Source organism: Coffea arabica, chromosome 8e, assembly GCF_036785885.1.
Source record: "Coffea arabica cultivar ET-39 chromosome 8e, Coffea Arabica ET-39 HiFi, whole genome shotgun sequence".
Classification (NCBI taxonomy): Eukaryota; Viridiplantae; Streptophyta; class Magnoliopsida; order Gentianales; family Rubiaceae; genus Coffea; species Coffea arabica.
Genome location: NC_092324.1, coordinates 40,784,758 through 40,804,196, shown reverse-complemented (window position 1 = coordinate 40,804,196; position 19,439 = coordinate 40,784,758). Strand labels below are relative to the sequence as shown.

The following is a 19,439-nucleotide window of genomic DNA, read 5'->3' as shown; positions in this document are numbered from 1 at the left end:
CGAAATGCATGCATCCCGCCTGTAGTATGTTCCAAACTTACTGAAAACATCTTGTAGTATGTTCTTTTTTTTTTTTAGTGTAAACAGGAGGACTCGAACCCAAGACTTCTTCCTTACACTCCCTCCCCCGTACCACCCAACCCTCCCCCTAGTATATTCAAAATAAAAAAAAAAACCTCATCCTGCTCATCCTATGCTAGTAATTAATTATGTATAATAGAGACATTCTTTTCTAGAAAAACTTTCAGCAGTGAGAGTGCAAGATATATGTCACAATAAGCATTGCATGTGATTGATATTTGACACTAAATGGCCAGCAATTTGTTTATTGTTTAAGGAGATATTTTTTATTCATATATACATTTCTCCAAGATTTTTTAAAGTTAAACAATGAGATAAATTTTCTTATTTTGTATGGGAAGAAGTATGTAGTTATAATGTGTAGAAAGTAAAGATAGAGATAAAAGTGAAAATATTTCAAAAGTTAAACAAACACCAGAAAAATGAAGTAAGAAAATATTTTCAATAACCTAACCAAACACCTGAAAATGATGAAAGGAAAATGATTTTCATGGAAAATTACTTCCACGGAAAATATTTTCCCAAGGAAAACATTTTACTTCCAACTAAACAGACCCTTAATGTTAATACAATAGCCCAATGGGTTTAAGGACCTCTAAATTTTGTTTGTAATTCTGGATATCCATTCTAAATGTTATCTGCATATCTAGTAAACGAGCGAACGTAAGTGTTAAAATGAGTGGTTGTTTTGCTGATGTGGCAATGTGTGATTGGGTGGAGGGTGGTCACGAGGAGCTCATGTGCTGAATTTGGCATAATCAACCAAACGTGTTGAACTTTGCAACGAAATAGACAGAGACAGATTCTTCTCCCTCAGTATGCACTGTGGCTTATTTGTTTTTTATTCATTATTATTATTTTTTAGCTTTCTTGATGAGGCGTTGGGTCAAGAGGTCTGTCTCTCTCCCCCAGAAAGCCCCAATTCCTCTCTCCTTGTTCTTGGTCATCATCACTAAGAGGGTCAAGACGTTCAATAAGTTTCAACCTTAACTCTGAGTGAGGAACAAACATCCCATCAACTCATAAAACCTTAACCAAGGGTCATCAAGACAGTTAATTATAGCAAAGTTTCTCATAAAAGCACCACACACAATCTTTTAGGCATGAGATCACCTCTCACATAAAATATCAGTAGATTACCAAAATAAAACATGCTCAAATTGATTTTTTATACTAAAATTATTTTTGAAAAATTTCAGCATCCAAAACCGTTGACGAAACGGTGAGGAGAGCGATAATTACTGAACTCTCAAGGAATTCAAAATATTCTAATTTAAACAATTTCAATACTAATGAGTATTGGCCTTTTTTTTTTTAATAAACCATATTTTAATAAACCACAGGTATCGCATCCATTTTAAGGCTTGTGAGTAATCATATTTGAGTCTAGTGCGGCCCCTTGTGGAGGAAAATCTTCCAATATTGTTTTTTCCATTCTCATATGTTTGAATTCGAAATCTCATGATTAAGAGATGTGAATTCCTTCCACTTGCACCAACATCTATTGGTTAGTATTGGCCTATAAAACAATCGAAGCAGTTCAATTTTTATCTCTAGCACATATGCAATCTTATAATAGTCATGGAATCAATGCGAAAATTTTGAATTTGCAGTAGCCAAAATCATGAAATGCAAAAATAGACTTTAGTAGTTGTGAACATACAAACGGCTTTGACTGAAATATCACTTCATTTCTAAATCTCCAGATGTGGTAGACAGTTGCAGCCAAAACTAGTCTTCTCAGGTGGTCTGTAAAGGAATTGGATCTCCAATGAGATGCTAACCAGGTAATTTCCTCATCCCAAGAGTAAGTTCCTCTGAACACCAGACACATGTTCTGCACTTTTGTCCATATTGGTCTCGTCATACAACAATTAAAAATAGATGGTTTATGTTTTTTTCCTCCCTTTTACAAAGCACACACAGATTTGATGATAAAGAGACATTTTATTTTTGTAATCTATCCAACATAGAGAGCTTTTTCTTACATAGCAGCCATAAAATAAATGCATATCTTGGGATAAATCCTTTCTCTAAACTAGTTTTGCCCAAGTTACTTCCTCTCTTGATCCACGAGACTTCTTCACGGCATTTTTTGCATTGAAAACTCTAGAAGAACTCCCATTCCACACAACTTGATCCTCAAACATTGTCAAAGGAACAAGGCACTCTGGTGTAGCTTCCTTGAACCTCTTAACTTCTGCTGTTGCTTTCCTGCCTACAGGCCATCTCCACCTCCCATCCACTATAATTTCTGATACAAGAGCATGTGGTTTGCATCCAAAGCTGTATAGTAAGTTGCCCGTAAATCTTTTATACAATGGCCCAAGGGGATGCCATGTATCGAACCAGAAACTGATATTATTTCCATTCCCCACAATGTGCCTGATGAAAGGTTGAGCCAAGCCTCTAGTTTGTAAGATCTTCCTCCAAACCCAAGAGGTAACATTTGGAATCTTTGCAGCCCATAAAGACTGGTTCTTTAAAAGGATGCTATGCACCCACTCTACCATAAGTGTCCCTTTTACTGCTGATGTTCCATATTAACTTCATAATCAGGCATCTATTCCATAGCTCAGTATTATACAGGCCCAAACCACCTTTCTGTTTGGGTGTACACACTGCACTCCAATTTACTTTTGCTACATACATCTGTTTTAGCTCTCGTGCCCAACGAAATGAAGCCGATAGTCTGTTTATCTTTTTGGTCACTGCTTTTCGCAAGATGAAAACACTGCTCCAATGCAAATATATTCCAAATAGCACTGCTTTTATCAACTGTTAACGGCCACCATAGCTCAACTATTGATTTTCTGCTCCAGCTTAATAAAGATTGGCTAATAGTCATTATAGGATAGTCTAGAGCTGATTAATGGAAGGCCCAAGTACTATAGAGGCAATATTCCTCTCAGCATACCCATTATATTACACATAGTTGCAGCTTCCTACCCATTCAAACCAGCTGTATAAACCCGACATTTTTGCAGGTTATGTAGCAACCCGGACATAGCACCAAACTCATCCACTGTTTTCTTCATTGTATCAAATGATTCGGCTGTAGCTGCAGATATAAAAAATAAATCATCAGCAAAAACAAAATGAGAAAGCTGCAGCTCTTGACATCTAGGATGAAAGTCAAACCCCAGAGTTTCTATGTTCCATGCAAAAGTTGCTGAAAACATTTCCATACAAAGTAAAACAAGATAAGGAGACACGGGATCGCCTTGTCTCAATCCCCTTCCACTCTTGAAATACCCCGCCAGAGAGCCATTTGGATTCACTGAGGATAGTGCTGTTGTTACACATACTTTTATCCAATTGATGAACTGATCTGGAAATTCCAGAACCTCCAATGTGCCAAATAAAAATTTCCAATTCAAAGAATCATATGCCTTCATTATATCTAGTTTGAGCACAGCTCTAGGCTTTCCACCTTCCTTATGGTATCCTCTAACTATGCTCTAGGTTTTCCACCTTCCACCTTCCCTATGCATCAATAAGACATTATCTGCCAGTCGTCTACCTTGTACAAAAGCACTTTGCTGGTTTGCCACAAGGCTAATCATTACTTTCTTCAATCTGCTGGTCAATATGGCAGAGAAAGCCTTATAGAGAGAACATTACAGCTGAGATGGGCCTGAAACCCTTCATTTGTATAGCATTACTCGATTTTGGGATCAATGAAATAGTAGTAGAGTTCATAGGGTAGTACATGTTAGACTTCTGAAAGCAAAATTTTAACGTTCTAACAACATCCTCCCCAACTACTCTCCAATTCTTTTTAAAAAACTCTACAGCTAGTAGTAACTTATTTTTGAGCAAAAACAACTTTTAGTAACAACCAAAAACAGGAAATAGTCACAATCGGAAGTAATATGACAATTGCAGCAAAATACTGAATACCATCACTTGATAAAATCTATACCCCCAATAAGCTATTAAAAGAACAAAAGACTTTGCTGTAATAAGTCACAATAACTTTATGGTAGTGTAACGTGACAATTTTCTGTGTCCTTTTTATGTGCTGGATTATTCAGTATATTGCTGACATTTGAGTACGTCCAAAATCCAAAAAAAAAAATCACATGAATTAAGTGTAAGTAATTGTAGGATTGATCTGATAATCACAAGAAGATTTCACAATAAATTCCAGACATGGATTGAAGAGAGAATTGTAGACTAGTAAAAGATGCAATATATATTAATAGCTGCTGTCCTCGAAAACCTTTCATTGGAAAGGCACATGTCACCAAACAAGTTGGGCCAAGGATTTCAAAGAAACTTAAAGATAGTCGCATGATGCTGTGAGTACCAATGGCAGCTGATAATTCCATTCATGGACTGAAGAAAATGTTCAATTTTGGAATAAAGCAATGTTAATGTAAGTTTTTTTTTTAAAGAAAACTAAACAACTTATGAAATAGAAGTGCTGAGAGAAGGGGGACAAAAAAGAATGGCTGAGAGGAATTAATGTACAACTTAGATATAATCCTTCCAAGCAATTGCAAACTTAAATACATACAAGAATGGACATGATTCATACTCTTTCATCTAATCCAAACTTTGAAGCGTTAGTAAATGTTGAAAAGTTGGAACTTGTAACAAGTGTACACTTATGTTGGAAACTCCAGTCTTGCACACGTTATTCAATTTATACGTGTTTTTTGGGACTTGTAGGTGGGTAAAAGTAGGTGAGAAACAAGCAAGGGGATTCGATACCCTTTTCTCATAGCTTAATTAAACTTGCTAGTTTACTACTCACCATTGACTCAGTAACTTGTATTTAACACCACAATTAATACAATTATGTGCATGATCATTATGCTTAATGACAACTCATGCTGCATTGACAGGGGCCAATTCAGTGATAACATAAAACACAACCATTGTCATCCTCCTCAAAGAGATATGGAATCCACAAGTATTGCCTTTATATGGGCTTCAATTCTTCGTTGATTAGTGAATCCATCTCCACGCTGCTTGTAAACAACTTCGCATAATCTTGCTAGATTGAGAATCACTTTGAGAATTTTTCTTGGAAAGGTAGTAAGTCTCAAGCATTGCTCATTTATATCCTTCCAAGCATCCACAGCCATGTCTTCAAACTTCTTCATTGCCTCTTCCTCGAATACATTATAGTCCTTCATGTAGCATTCAATCGCCATGCCACTGCCCGTTTCTCTCTCAAACTTCAAACGTGAAGAGTTTAAATAGATTAAACTTTTGAACCATACTGAAAATGTGAATTTCTAGAACATATACCCAAAACGATGTGAGAAATCTAGAACCCCACTAAGTGTACAACAAGGTACTAAGATGTAGTTCACAAAATTGACAAGTCCTAATGCATTAAACAAGTGGAATCATGACCTTTGATACTAGGTTAAATTGCGCATAACATGTACATTTCTAAAATCTTACATGTAGTTTTGCACAAAACTAACAAGACATAGAATTAAAACAGGTGTAATCACGACTTAATAGTACAGGAGCGAATTTAGGATTTTTTTTAAATTTTTTCTAATAAGAGAGGAGTGGAATTTAAGAAGCAAAGAAGGAATAGGGGATTAAAATCTAAGACCTCTAATTGAGGGTTTTGCCAATTCTTGCATGCAAACTAAATGCCAAAACATATTCAAACCTTGTAACTGCCGACATCATTAAGCAATCGGGTATGTTTTCCTAAAGCAACAAAGAGTTTAGGATGAGTTGGCATCCAGTCCATAACATCCTTTGTGGCACTATCCATGCCCATGAAAGCTGCAGATGCTAGAGGATAATATGCCGTTGTGATCAGACCATTGCTCAAATAATCAGCAAAAGATGGCAATTCACTTGCAAGAAATCACTTTGACTGAGGAAAATTAGTCCTCACGTATTGTTTCCACTGAGTTAAACCAATGAATGCATGGAAATATTGGTCAGTACTGCATCAAGGATTCAACTTACAAAAATTTCATCTAAAACTACAAGAAATATAGTTCATTAGCAACGTGGTGCCATACTTCTTCCATATACTTGTCAAACACACAGGTACTTTGTTTTTTTGATAAATCTTCCTCAAGCTCCTTATTAAAATTCAAAAGTATCATATAAGAAGTCTTCAAGTAGTCTGAGAGCTGCTCAATTCCATTTCCATCCCATCTGCAAGCAAAGCAAAATTCCTTTGTTAATGCACATTAACATGCATTATCGTGCTAGAGAAAATTTACAATTAAGTGATTCTACTTTTCCTTTTTGAGTTCGTAGTCCTTTTTCTCTTTTTTCTTTTCCTTTTCTAAGTGTGATTACAACATTTATCAGGCATGCAAGTTTGGGCAAAACCTTAAGACAATATGCAACTTAGGAGGCATGGCTATATGCATACCTTTCCACAGCTTCCGTTAATATTTTGAGTTCATCAAGAGTGCCATAAGCATCATAGGTATTGTCAATTATTCCAGCAATGGCTATTGCTTTTGCCAAAGTCATTCGAGCAAAAGAGTGCCGAGGTTCATAAATGGTTCCAACATCCCAAAAGTAGCATTCCACAAATCTGTCCCTTGCATATGGAACTTTTGATAGGATGTCCAGTTCCTTTCCCCACCTACATCGTCATGAATGAAGAAAAAAAGAAGAAGAAGAAACATTATATATCCATTATTGAAGCTTTCTATAAAAATATGGGAATATAAAGAGACATTTTGAATGATACTTATGACAGAAATTGAAAATTCGTATTTCTTTTGGTAGTTTGTGTTGACAATAATTCGGTAATTCTAAGGGTGTAGTTAATTAGATATGAATTAGGGCTCCACACAATTTAGAAGGACAATACTAATATAAAAATCTCATATTACCAGCCATTTTTAGCAATAAAGAGAAAAATTACTTTAGAAAATTTTTTTTGTTGCTTTAGAAAAAAAAAATTTCTGTTAAATGAACCTAAAATTGCACCAAGCACTTAATTAAATAAACTTTTGCAGGTAATATTCATAACAAACTCTGTTCGTTAGGAAGATGGTGCGTCCAAGGAAGCACCTTAATATCTCACAAAGGTCTTGTTTATTCAGCATCTGCGACAAGTGATAATCCAATTTGGCGAGCCGTAATAGTAGTTTGTTATTACATTCATCTTCCTCGTACATGGAGATGTAACAATAAGCCTCATATCTTGGTATGCCCTTATGGAATGGCTGCTCAAGGGCATGTTTCACTTGTTTTGTGATAGGTTGTAATTTTATCATTTATTTTATTATTAATTTCCTCTATTACCTAATTCGATGTGAATTAATTATTAGATTCTACTCACTTTTCGTAATTTGTATTTATTTTAGAGAGTAGACCGAAAATATGATAATAAGTGTCAATTTAACAAGAAAAGAGTCCAAATAATAGAGCTTATCCCAGGGACATTATTGGCAAAGAAAGATTTTTGTCCATTTTGATAATTTCAAAAGAAGAGAGCACGGCAGAGGTTTTCTTTTCTTGGGGGCCGCCGCACATCTGGAGAATGAGATAGGAATTAGAATTAGTACCACCTTTGGGTGGTTTTTGGTTGACTTTTCCTTGTTAGCTTTATAGTAGCTTTTTCTTTTGGCAAGTCAGGCGCAATTAGGAGATTGAATCACTTTCCGTAGTCCCTCATTTTTCTTTATTCCTTCGGCCGAATAGAATTCGCGCGAGCAAGAACAATGGCCGCAGCTGTTATTTCAATTTTGCGTGGGTTTTTCGCACCAAATATGAACTAATTTTTTCGCTCTAGTTAAGGAACAATGGATGCTTTGGTTCGTCTAAGAATTATGAGATCGAATTAATTTTATTTTTTCCTTTTATTTATTGGTATTCGCATATTTCATGGTTATAGTGCTTATGGTTGTTCAATTAATTGATTGTCTTGAATCCGGATAATTAGTTAATTTGATAATCTATTGTCAATTGGGACGTTAAATCCGTAATTGTTTAATTATCTCAAAATAATGATAACTGGCATGATTGGGTTTGTGTCAGGGGAATACACTGGCTAACCTAAAATAACCCTGGTATTGTGTTATTTGGTTAGAATAGGGCTCCTCTAATACGTAAGGCAATTGGGGAATTAAATCTTACGGGCGTACCTAAATCACTGACACAGTAAGGAGGGGTTGACTGTCATCGTTTGTTTGGCAGTTATAACCTATTTATTAATAAATAATTGAAATTACTTGTGCATCTATGATCAGTGAGGTGAACCATTACTGAATTTATTTCTTGACTAGATCCTTAATTATCACCCATTTGATTTTAGTAATTTGTTATTTAATTTTTAGTAGCTTCTTAGATTTTATTTGAATTTCTTTGATTGTCACCTTCTGCACAAAAACACCCCCTTTGTTACTGTGAATTTGAAAAGAAACAGTTACACCCAATCCCTGTGAATTTGACCCTGCTTACCACTACCTACAGAAATTAACTTTAGTTGAGCAGGTTTTTATTATTGCACAGGCCCGACACCTGTCATTTTGCAAGAATATTAGAACCCATATGGGGAATTTCAGGTGTCAAGTAGGTGGTTGTGAAAGCAAGAACTTCTTCTAAAATTTTGTCTTGCTGTGCTTTGACCTGAGCAGCTTCATATAGATTTAGGAGACCTCTTAAGTCGCTGTATAAGGAGTCCTTGAACTTACCATTAGGATCAACGAATTGGTTGAAAATTCCTACTTGGAAATTATTTAGGCAATGGTATGTGACGGGTATTTTACATACGTGCAAGCTAAAAAATATCGAATTACACCCGTTCACTGCAAGTATACAGATCAACTAGTAGTTTAGGGTATATATCGGGTCGATCCCACAGGGAAGAGTGAACAATTACCGGTATTACTAAAGCTTCTCTATTATTTAGACTATCAATGAATTATAACAAATTTAACCTACTGAAATTATACAAAATAACAAATGAAAGCTCCTTAGGTTGTGGTATCCCTAACTACTCATGTAAATGCTATATTTGCATCATTGAGTACTACATCTAGGCTAATTATGGTGTAATTTCGTTATGCATTTGAATCCTACTTTCGTAGTGAATCAATTATACTTATAACTAATCCATACCTATTCTCATGGTTATGAAATTAGCTACAAGTTCATTTCTTCAATGAAATTACATGAAATAAATCACTAAAAACCACATAGATGCACCTCTACTTTCGTGAGTGTACTTCCTATGTTTAGCACTTCTTGAACTAGTGTTAAATCTCAATTTCCATTGCAGAAACAACACCTTAGATAATCACAATTAATGGTACCAGATTAATCATGATTTAAAGAGCCAAAGTGCTAAATAACTTGCTCAAATCGTAGCAATCAAATAACCAAACAATTAACACTATCAATCATAGAAAGTTCAACCAAACCCAAGGTATAAACTTTAGAAACACATAATGAACACAAAATCCAGAACTTGTATATTAACTAAACTTGGAATCAAATACAAAAGATAAAGAGTTTGGAAGGAATACAACCCTTGTCACATGAGCTTTCTTCCTTGCCTTCTTCATCCTAATCTAGATAATAAACAAGAATGGAAAAGCTACACTACTCTATACTAAGCTAAACTAACACTAGGGAGATGAAAGAGGTACATTTCTGCAGCTTCAAGCTTTCTCCCGTAGCTCACTCTCCATTTTTCTGCTATGGACTCCAATCTCTTCTTTCAATGCATTTGGCTATTTAATGATGAAAGGTGGTCAAGAAATGAGGATTACATCTCCCTTTTACAGCTGGGAATGTTTCTCACATGTATAGCATCCTATGTGAGTTGGTGGAGGTGAAATTGAGTTTTACGCGTACAAAGCAGCCTTTTCTGACCACAATCAAGCCAGAAATCCGGCCACAAATCCGGCCAAATTCCTGCCGGATTGCTACAGTGACCATTTGGTCACTTCTGGTTCAATTTCCAGCTCTGCTCCGATTTTGCATCAACTTCCACTGAACTTTGCTTGATGATAAAAGCTGATTTAGCTCTTGACCAAAACATAAAACTTGTAGCCCTTTGAGTTAGCTTTCCAATGCATCAAGAATCATCTCATTTGGATCTGTGTAGGCTGCGAAATGACCGAAATACCCTTACCTGCTCATTGCCCTGTTCCAGTTTCGACCAGTAGAAATTTGCTATTGTAATTCGGCATTTTGACCTGGAAAACCTTCAAACTGGATTTAGATGTCTTCACCAAAGTTGTAGATCTATCTCTTATCTTCAAATTGGTTCAAGAATCATCTTAATCCGATCATTGTAGCTCAAGTTATAGCCGAAATACGAAAATGTGTCAAAACTGTCAAAATACACAAAATCCAAGTAAAAAATGATAAAAACCTCATTTAATCACTTAAAAGCATTTTTCACCAATTATAGCCAAAATGATTCATATTCTACCAATAATATAACTAAAGTGACTAAAAATAATATAAAATATCATACAATTATTACGTAAATTAGTCACTTATCAGTATGTCAGAGAAATCACATGCTAGTGTTTGTACGCACTTTTGAATCAGTGAATTTAGTAAGCAAATTGTATACCACAAGAGATATTAAAACCATATTGCCTGAAAAGTCGAAACTGAAGTGCTGCAGTAGATAAATCATATTCTAGATGCCTTCCCAAGTTGGTAGATAGATTGAAAAGCTGTTCTAGTTGATTTTGAATCTCATCCTCAAAGTGATACGAGATACCGAGTCGTTCTATTTTGTCAATGAAATCCAATTTTTGCATCATGGTTGTTCCTGTTGCCAGAAGCATGCTCATCACTTCTACCTTCAAAACTTCAATCTCTTTGGTGTACATTTCATATCCCTAAATGCATCTCAAAAATATTTCTTCAATGATATTGTCAAATTAATCTTGTTAATTTTCCTTGAAAAACAAGAATTCTTAGACATTAAACAGGCAAAGACATACCTCGTACCCTAAAACACTAATAAAAAATCCTTCTGCCTGCAAATTAATCGAGTATCTGTAACGATACGCATTGATGTCATAGGGAAAATAATAGGGGATGAATGATATGTAAGGTCGTCATAAAAGCCTAATAGGAAAGGAAATGTCGCATGACTCCAGGTAAAAGTTTTACATTAACATACGGAAAAATGAAAAGGACTTAAAGGTCAAAATGGGTAAAACCCATACAGTTGAATCGGTTGTCCACTTAGATATTCTGTTTTCTTTTCTGAAACTCTATGTTATTTAGATGATTAATTTTAAAATCAACAAAAAAAAAAGTTGAACCACTTAAATTGAGAATTAGAAGCTCATCTAAATAACCCACTAGTCTGGATCTAAAAGTGTTGCTAATTTTGTCTCATACTCTCCAAAAACAATAAAATCTTCTTTTTGTTCTCAATGGAAAATAAAGAATTTATTAAGGCACAACCATGTTTGCATTAACAACGGGAAATATAGAGGATGGAGGATGATCCTCCCCAGCAAATAGATATGTGATCATTGGGGTCAGATCAATGGTCGATGGAGAATTATTAGAGTATTTTTTCTTGTCAGATTCAGAGTTTGAATTCTATGATTGATAGTTAGGGGCGAAAAGGGTGTGAAGAGGAGTGGGAGGCTAAAAAAAAGAAAATATTCAGCAAACAGATGTGAGACAAGTTATTTACAATCTAGAAAAATGAATGGTATAGAAGAAATAACATTGTTGGAAAAAAAATATGAGGTCAATTATGAACTTATAGAAATATGAAGGAAGCATAACCTGCTTATCAAGAGTAAACGTTGTCATACGATCAGCCCAAATGTTTTCAAGAAAGTCTGCCAATTGCCGGACAACTTCAGCAGTTTGAGGGAGGCCATGTTGGTGGGGTAAATAGGGGATGATTGAGCTCAACTAAGTGTTTTTACTATAATCATATGGATGATCAGCCAGAGGAATTCAATTACATATATATAGATCCATCACCCTAGTAGTTACTCATTAGGGGCTGCTTTAGCTGTTCGTTGTACTTAGTTTTAGTAAACCCTATCCGATTGATTTGGAGCACTCAGTTGTCAGCAATGCAAGCCATCAACTTGGACGAACGACAAAAGTCTGCACTATGATCTGCCAGTGTGATGTCAAAGATAATTTGACAACTGAAACAGTACCAGCAAATTCTTTGGAAAGTCAAGTCAAACAAATTATCAAGCCGACTAACTGATCTAGAGGACATTGTATGGTTTTCTAAAAACGAAAGGAAACAAAAGGATATGCTGCAGACAAAACAATACCATCGAAAAGTCTCATGTAGATTAATAAAGATTAAAAAGAAGAGGGAAAATCTAGCTCTCACTTTTGCACTATCAAATCCAAAACAAATTTTCTAAAACTTTACAAATTGTATGTAACACAATTGATAAGAGAAAGCCCAAAAAATATAAAAAGACTTCTATAGCCGGAATTTTTACAGTAGTTTTCTTCAAAGATTTTGTTAGGAAATTGGCTTAATTTCTTTTAGGTAGATTTCTTCTTCTGTGTAGAAGTAACTAGTTTTCTAATTGATTTTAGTTACTTGAAATAATAGTCAAGAAATATCCTATTTAGTATAGAATTAGAAGTTATTTCATATTCTATACAGGTCTAGGAATTAGAATTGATTTCCTATTGTTATTTGAATTTTGGCCAAATAATGTTATCTACAAATAGGTGGATTGACATACTATACAAGAGACACACAAGAGATGACATGTAATCTTATACATAGGTAGTGAGAGAGGATTTTTGGGAGATGAGAGATGGTATACAAGAGTTGGGTTTGGGGTCAAGTTATATTCTTGTATAGGGTTTTCCTCTCATAATAAAGAGCGAGTTCTCTCTTCGTGAACGTAGGCTCAATGGTGGAGCCGAACCATGTTAAATTTTGTGTGTCGTTTATCTTTCATACTTATGATTTGTTAATCATTAAATTGTTGTGTACTTGATATCTTAATAGTTGTGTGTTCTGCGCTTGGATCCTAACAATTGGTATCAGAGTTTCAGGTCTCGAGACTGGGCTACTCAGGGGCAAGTGGATTCTTCTCAAAGTTGGATCGGTAAAAATTCTCTCATTGGTGGTGGACCAAGGTGCTAAGAATTTTGGCTAGTATTGGACCAAGTGCACCATAGGTTTGGCAGGAAGACCGGTTGGTATGAGATGGAGCCAAGGGTTAGCAGAGGTCTAAAAATCTAGTTTGGATGTTAAAGAAGAGTGGGTCCACGTGACAGGTGTCAAACCTGTGCAATAATAAATATCTACTCTAGAAAAATACAAATTTTGTATATAGCGGTGAGCAAAGTCGAATCCATAGGGATTGGGAATAATTTGTTTCTTCCAGAATCCGAAGTATGGGGATTTTTTGGAGAATATAAAATAACTAATTAACTAACTAATGAAACAACTAATAGAAATAAATAGGAATTAATCAATAACCAATACGACTCTAGTCAAAGGTGCAACTTTCAGACACGGTCCATTCAACTAATCATCGATGCAAAGATAATTCAATTACTCATTAATAGATTGGTTATAGTTGTCATACACGCGATAAACAACTAGTCTTTCCTTACTTTTTCGATAGTCAAGGTACGACCATTAACTACTTCCCTAACCAAAAAATAACCTTAGGTAGGACCATAGGATCTAATTTCTCGATTGCAATAAGAATTAGAAAAATCCAATCCTAACCAACAAACACGTTACGAGAGTTCATTTAAATTAGATCATAATTTTCTCTAATGATAGGGTGCATTTTAGTAGGTTATTTCATTGCTATTTCATAGTTCTTGGGACTAAATGTCGCTCTATTAGATGGATTCTACTAAGGTTTGGTGGTTTGTGTTAATTGCAGGAAGTAATGCTGAAAAGTGCTGAAAATCAAATTCCAAAGGACTTCTTGACATTTAGGCGTGCCCACGCCTAACCCCACCCCAAAAACCCGTACTTGGTCGCACGTGGGAAGCTCCAGAATATTGAGCGAGGCAGCGAACTACAACTTTGGAAAGCAGTGGGGTCACTCCCAAGCTGAAGAGAGTTATCTGTAATAGGATTTGTTAATTAGGAAATTTTTGGTAATCGGTTACCAACTTTGTAGGAGAAAAACTAGGATGAGATTTACGTTCCTCTCTCTGGTAGGGCCTGGCTGAAAAAAGGGAGGAATTCCTTTTTGCCTTTTTGTGTGGCTACCAACGTGAAAAGAAGAGGGGTACTTTTCCTAAGGCTTGTCTTTGACTTTGGTGGTGCTTTGTAAACAATTAGGAAGAAACCAATGAGAGGAGCCGCAATTGTGGACTTATGGGTTTTTGCTTTTTACTTTTGTTTGACCAAATTGAAGAGAGCATTAGACTCTCTCGTATGCCTTGGGTTGGAAACAATTGAAAGCAACAAAAATTCCTCGTTCTTTTCTTCCGCGGTTGACCAAAATTGAGAGAGCCAATTTGGCAATTTTTCTCAATTCTCTACGCATGGCTTGTTCTCCGTTAATGGAAAACTAACTCTCCAATTCTAGTCAAGAGGACAACTGAAGATTTGGTTCGGCAAATATTGTGAGATCTAAATTATTTTAATTGCTTCCTCCATATATTGGTTATATATATGTTTTCTACTTTCAATTATTATAACTTTTGTGAATGATTGAATAGTGTGCAATATTTAATTATTCACATAGCCTATTTTGCTAATTAGGGGTAGTTGGATCCGTAATTGGTCGATTACCTCTGTCCCGGTAGCAACTGACATAATTGGGTTTATGTCAGGAGAACGTACGATCTAGTTTAAACAAACTCTCGTAGCGTGTTTATTAATTAGAATTGGGCTTTTCTAAACCTTCATGCAATCTAGAAATTAAATCCTACGATCGTACCTAGGATTATTTTCGGATTAGAGAAATAGTTAACGGTCGTACCTTGACTATCGAAAAAGTAAGGAAAAACTGGTTGTTTATCGCGTGTATGACAGCTATAACCAATCTATTAATAAATGCTAAAATTTTATGTGAATTGATGATCAGTGCATGAACCATTTCTGAAGTGTACCCTTGGCTAGAGTTCTCTCAAGTATTTCTGTCAATTAATTATTTTTCGCATTCGATTTATTTAGTTCATTAGCATTTAATCCTAGAACCCCCCATTTATCTTGACTCGAAAGGAAACAAATTTCTCCCCAGTCCCTGAGGAGACGACCCTGCTTGCCACTGTCTACTAGTTAGTGAATTTAGTCAGATAATTAATTCTGATATATTGGATTAAACAAACTCTTCAGGAACAGGGTGAATTAAGTAACCCATTGCACACCTAGGGTCCCTGCTCCAGTACTAGAATTGATTATTAACTGCTTTAGGTGGTAGTTAGGTTTTATTATTATTGCACAGGCTCGGCATACCGCACTATGGTAGAGACATGCATGTGGTAGAGATATGCACTATGCACTATTGAAACTTGAAAGTGGAAGATGCACTATGGGCATACCGCACCGCATACAAGACGCTGATTGGGATGTCCCTGTATAGACCAGTTTTCGGTAAGGCTTGTCATCTTCCAGTGGAGTTCGAGCATAGGGCATTCTGAGCAATGAAGTAGTGCAATATGGATCTGGAAGAAGCGAGACTCCATAGAAAATTGTAGCTATAGGAGCTGGAAGAGATTAGAAATGAGGCCTACAAGAATGCCATGATTTATAAGGAGAAGAGCAAAATTTTTCATAATCAACAAGTCTTAAGAAAGTCCTTTGTAATGGGGCAAAAAGTGCTCTTTTATCACTCGAAACTTAAACTTTTCTCCGATAAGTTACGTTCTCGTTGGATTGGTCCATTTGTCGTTTCTAATGTTTTTTATTATGGTGTAGTGGAGATCCAAAGTTTAAAGATGGAGAAGAAGTTCGTGATAAATGACCATCATCTCAAACCTTACTATAAGGAATTCTCCGTTGAGGAAGTCGAATTCATACAACTGGAGAATCCAATTTATCCATTTTGAGAGTTCCGGCCGAGTCTAGCCAAAGACGTTAAAGAAAGTCGTTACTTGGGAGGCAACCCAAGACTATTTGTTTTAGTTTTCTTGTATTTTTTGAGTTTTTGTTAAGTGTTAGTGTCATTTAGTGGTGTGTTGCTTTGTGGCAGGATTCCGGTAGTTAGATGTGCTCACGCTAGGTGATCACGTCTAAGGAATGAAGTTCTGAATTGACTGTTAGAAGACTTTATAGCAGTTAGACGTGCCCACGTCAGGTGGTCACGCTTAAGGATCAAAATTTTGACAGATGGTCAGAAGACTAGTAGGCAGTTAGGCTTGCCCACGCCTAATACAGGGGTTCTTTGTTTAAAACAAAAAAAAAAGAAAAAGAAAAAAGGCGTGAAAAAACGAAATTGCCCTCACTTAAAAAAAAAGGGGGGGGGAAAAGCGCCACGGTTGCCCTACTTTTCTTCTTCTTCTTTCTTTTCTTTTTCTTGCTTCTTCTTCCTTTTCTTTCTTTCCCTTCTTCTTCTTTCTTTTCTCCTTGGCCGCCACCGCACGTCAGCCCGTCGCCGCCGCTCACTCGTTTTCTCTGCACGCCGCCGCGTCAGCCAGCTGCCAACCAAGCCCGCAGCCCCAGACCCCAGCGTGCACGAGCGCGCTTCAGCATAGCGTGCGAGCCTCAACACGTTTTAGCCCAGTGTGCGCAACCAGCGCCCGAGTCCAACTCCAGCCAACGCGCGACCTCCACGCTCGCCAACTCTTCCCACCGCGCTTGACCACCAGCAAGCTCGGCCAGCGCGTGTCTACCCAGCCCTCTACGCGTGGCCGCCACGCGCACGGCCTCCTCCGTTGTCGCCTCTGCTTCTTCCACCGTACCCACTGCCTGCTCCCCCCTCAGGTGCTTTCTTTCTTTGATTTTCTGTCACTTTTAGTTGAGGCCAAATTTCTAGTTTTTAATTAGTTGAGGCCAGATTTCTAGTTTTTAATTAGCTGAGGCCAGATTTCTAGTTTTAATTAGCTAAGGACAGATTTTAAATTTGTAGCTACGGCCAAATATTTTGATTTTCTAACTGATAACAGACAATTTGTACTTAATTTGGGTGCTGAGATTTTGTCTGTGGCTGCTATTGACTATTTGCTGAATTTTGGGTTAAACCCGTGGTGTTGGGGAAAGTTTTGCTGCATTTGCCTATTTAATTGGTTTTTGGGTGAGTTTATTGTCTATTTCCTTAATTGTTAGTGTTTGGAGCTGAGATTGGGGGACCCTTTGCTTAGTTGGCTGCCAGTTGACTCACTTTGAGAACTTGTACCCTGACCTTGCCCTGTTCACTGATATCAAATGGCCAAACCAAAAAATAAAAGTAAGAATAGACCTTCCACCTGCACCCCACAGCCTACTAGGCCTTTGAGTGGGTCTTCCAAGCGACTGTTTCAGGAGGCTCTCGGACCCGCCTTGGGCGGAATAGGGAGGTTCACATCTTCTCTCCGACCTATTTTAGTGGCCATTTGACCTTTACCAAGGCTGCCGATAGGGAATGGTATGCCGCTGCTTGCACAAGGAAAATAATTCCTTATAAATATATCCACGACCCTACACTTGATCTCCTGAATATTAGGGATGTGGTCGCTAGGTAGTTAGCCGTTATAGGTTGGACCCGTTATGTTGCTATTATTTTATCTGCCTTTACTGAGCTAATGTGGGAGTTCTATGCTATTTTTGAATTTAATATCCTTGATGAATTCTCCGTTACTACTCTTGGGGTGGTGCGTTTTAGATTGATGGGTAGGGAGTTCACACAATCTATCACTGAATTTAATTTGGCCCTCGGTTTCATTGACATTCCGTATTCCCAAAGTGAGGAATATATGGCAAGTTCTTGTGAATACACAGAGCCATTTTTCTCCCATAACACTTGCTATTGGAAAGAATTGTCAATTGACCGACAAAATGATCCTATCCAGTCTAAGGCATCTTTTCTTAAGAACCCCGCCTATCGCTATTTGCACCGGTTAGTTTCTCTGGTAGAAAAGATAGTTCGGGTATTTTGACCAAACCTGAGTTCTTTTTTATTTGGTATATGGTTGCTCAGATTAAGATCAATTTGGGTTGTTGGTTTACTTCTCACCTCCAAACTATCTTGAATAAGAAAAATAAGCCGTTAATCCTGGGGTCTTTTATCACTCAATTGACTATAAATCTTGGGGTTCTGGATTTGACTAATCATAATCAGCATTTTGGCATGTACTATGGAACCTCTTGATTTAGTTTGTTTGGAAAAGATGGGTCTAGTGTAACAAGTAAATGGTACCTTCCAATTCGCTCCCCCAGGATCGATCCATGTTCCTTCTAGGCGTACAGCTTCCAAACATGCCACCTCGGAGGTTGGCGGTCTTTCTACGGATGCCTCCGGACCTTCCCCTTCTGCGTCTCCGCTGACGTCTTCTACTGACAGCCAGTCTTCAGTCTTTCGTTTCCAACTGCATCACATGGATTCTAGATTGAAGCGGATAGAGCGCCAAGTGGCCGGAATGACGCAGAATTTGGCTCAGTACTTCCACCACGCGGGTTTCCGCCCACCCTTTCCTCCCGAGTCTTCGTCTCTTTCTACCCTCCTCCGTGTTTAGGGAAGTGTCGTTGCCCCTGTACCTCTGTTTTAGCTCTTTATTTTCTTACATTGGAGGCAATGTAAGGTTTAGGTGTGAGGGAGGGTTAACTATGCTTTTAGTTGTGTTTTTAGTTGTTTGATTTGCATTTTCTTTACCCTAGTAGTTCTTTTCTTTAAATAGTGATAAATGCAATTGAGATATGAGTAGTAGTAGTAAGTTCGTGCCACGAGGTGTTCTACTTTTCTTGATGATGAATTGATTGATGAATATGCTGAACTTGACATAATTTTGACCACTTGTGTGATTTTTGGGCTTAAATTTTCGTTTGTTGAGTGGTTATTGCACATGGTTTGTCATTCTAGAATTTGCTCGGTTATGCATGTCAAGACCACATTTAATTGAATTTGATGCATTAAAATGATAAGGGCACCTAGGAAGGAACTAGTTTGACTTGCTTAAAAATTCACCTTCGTTTTATTTACTTTTAGTGAGTCAAATTGAGCCTTTAACCCTTTTTCTTTGTTTAATACCCTAATTGTTAGCCGACAATTCTCTTTTTAGACTTTCTCTTTGAATCGTGTGTTGAAGAAATGCTTTGATCTTATTGCATGAGAGTTTGGGGGTGTTATTTGAAAGGCGGTGAATCAGAAATGCAAATATGACAATTGAAGTTGATTTCTAGGGTGTCGGTATTCAAGAAAAAAAATAAAAAAAAAGAAAAAAGACAAAAAGAGAAGGAAAATATATGAAAAAAAAAGAAAAAAGAAAGAAAAGAAGCTGAAATCAAAGTATTTGTGACGAGTCCCGACTATTACTTCACT

At 36.8% G+C, this 19,439-nt stretch overlaps 2 protein-coding genes across 2 annotated transcripts; both read right to left on the bottom strand.

Moving 5' to 3' along the window:
• Positions 1-2,114: 2,114 nt before the first annotated feature.
• LOC113704774 (uncharacterized) lies at positions 2,115-2,594 on the bottom strand. Its single transcript, XM_027226648.1, has one exon. It carries the CDS (start codon positions 2,592-2,594, stop codon positions 2,115-2,117), a length of 480 nt encoding a protein of 159 aa, XP_027082449.1.
• A 2,385-nt stretch (positions 2,595-4,979) lies between these two features.
• On the bottom strand, positions 4,980-10,886 carry LOC113704773 (vetispiradiene synthase 2-like). The gene is made up of 5 exons (XM_027226646.2): positions 10,648-10,886; positions 6,449-6,667; positions 6,119-6,225; positions 5,723-5,850; positions 4,980-5,270 (listed from the first exon to the last, which is right to left on the bottom strand). The coding sequence occupies exons 1-5, from the start codon at positions 10,884-10,886 to the stop codon at positions 4,980-4,982; spliced, it is 984 nt and encodes a 327-aa protein (XP_027082447.2).
• Between the last annotated feature and the right edge of the window lie 8,553 nt (positions 10,887-19,439).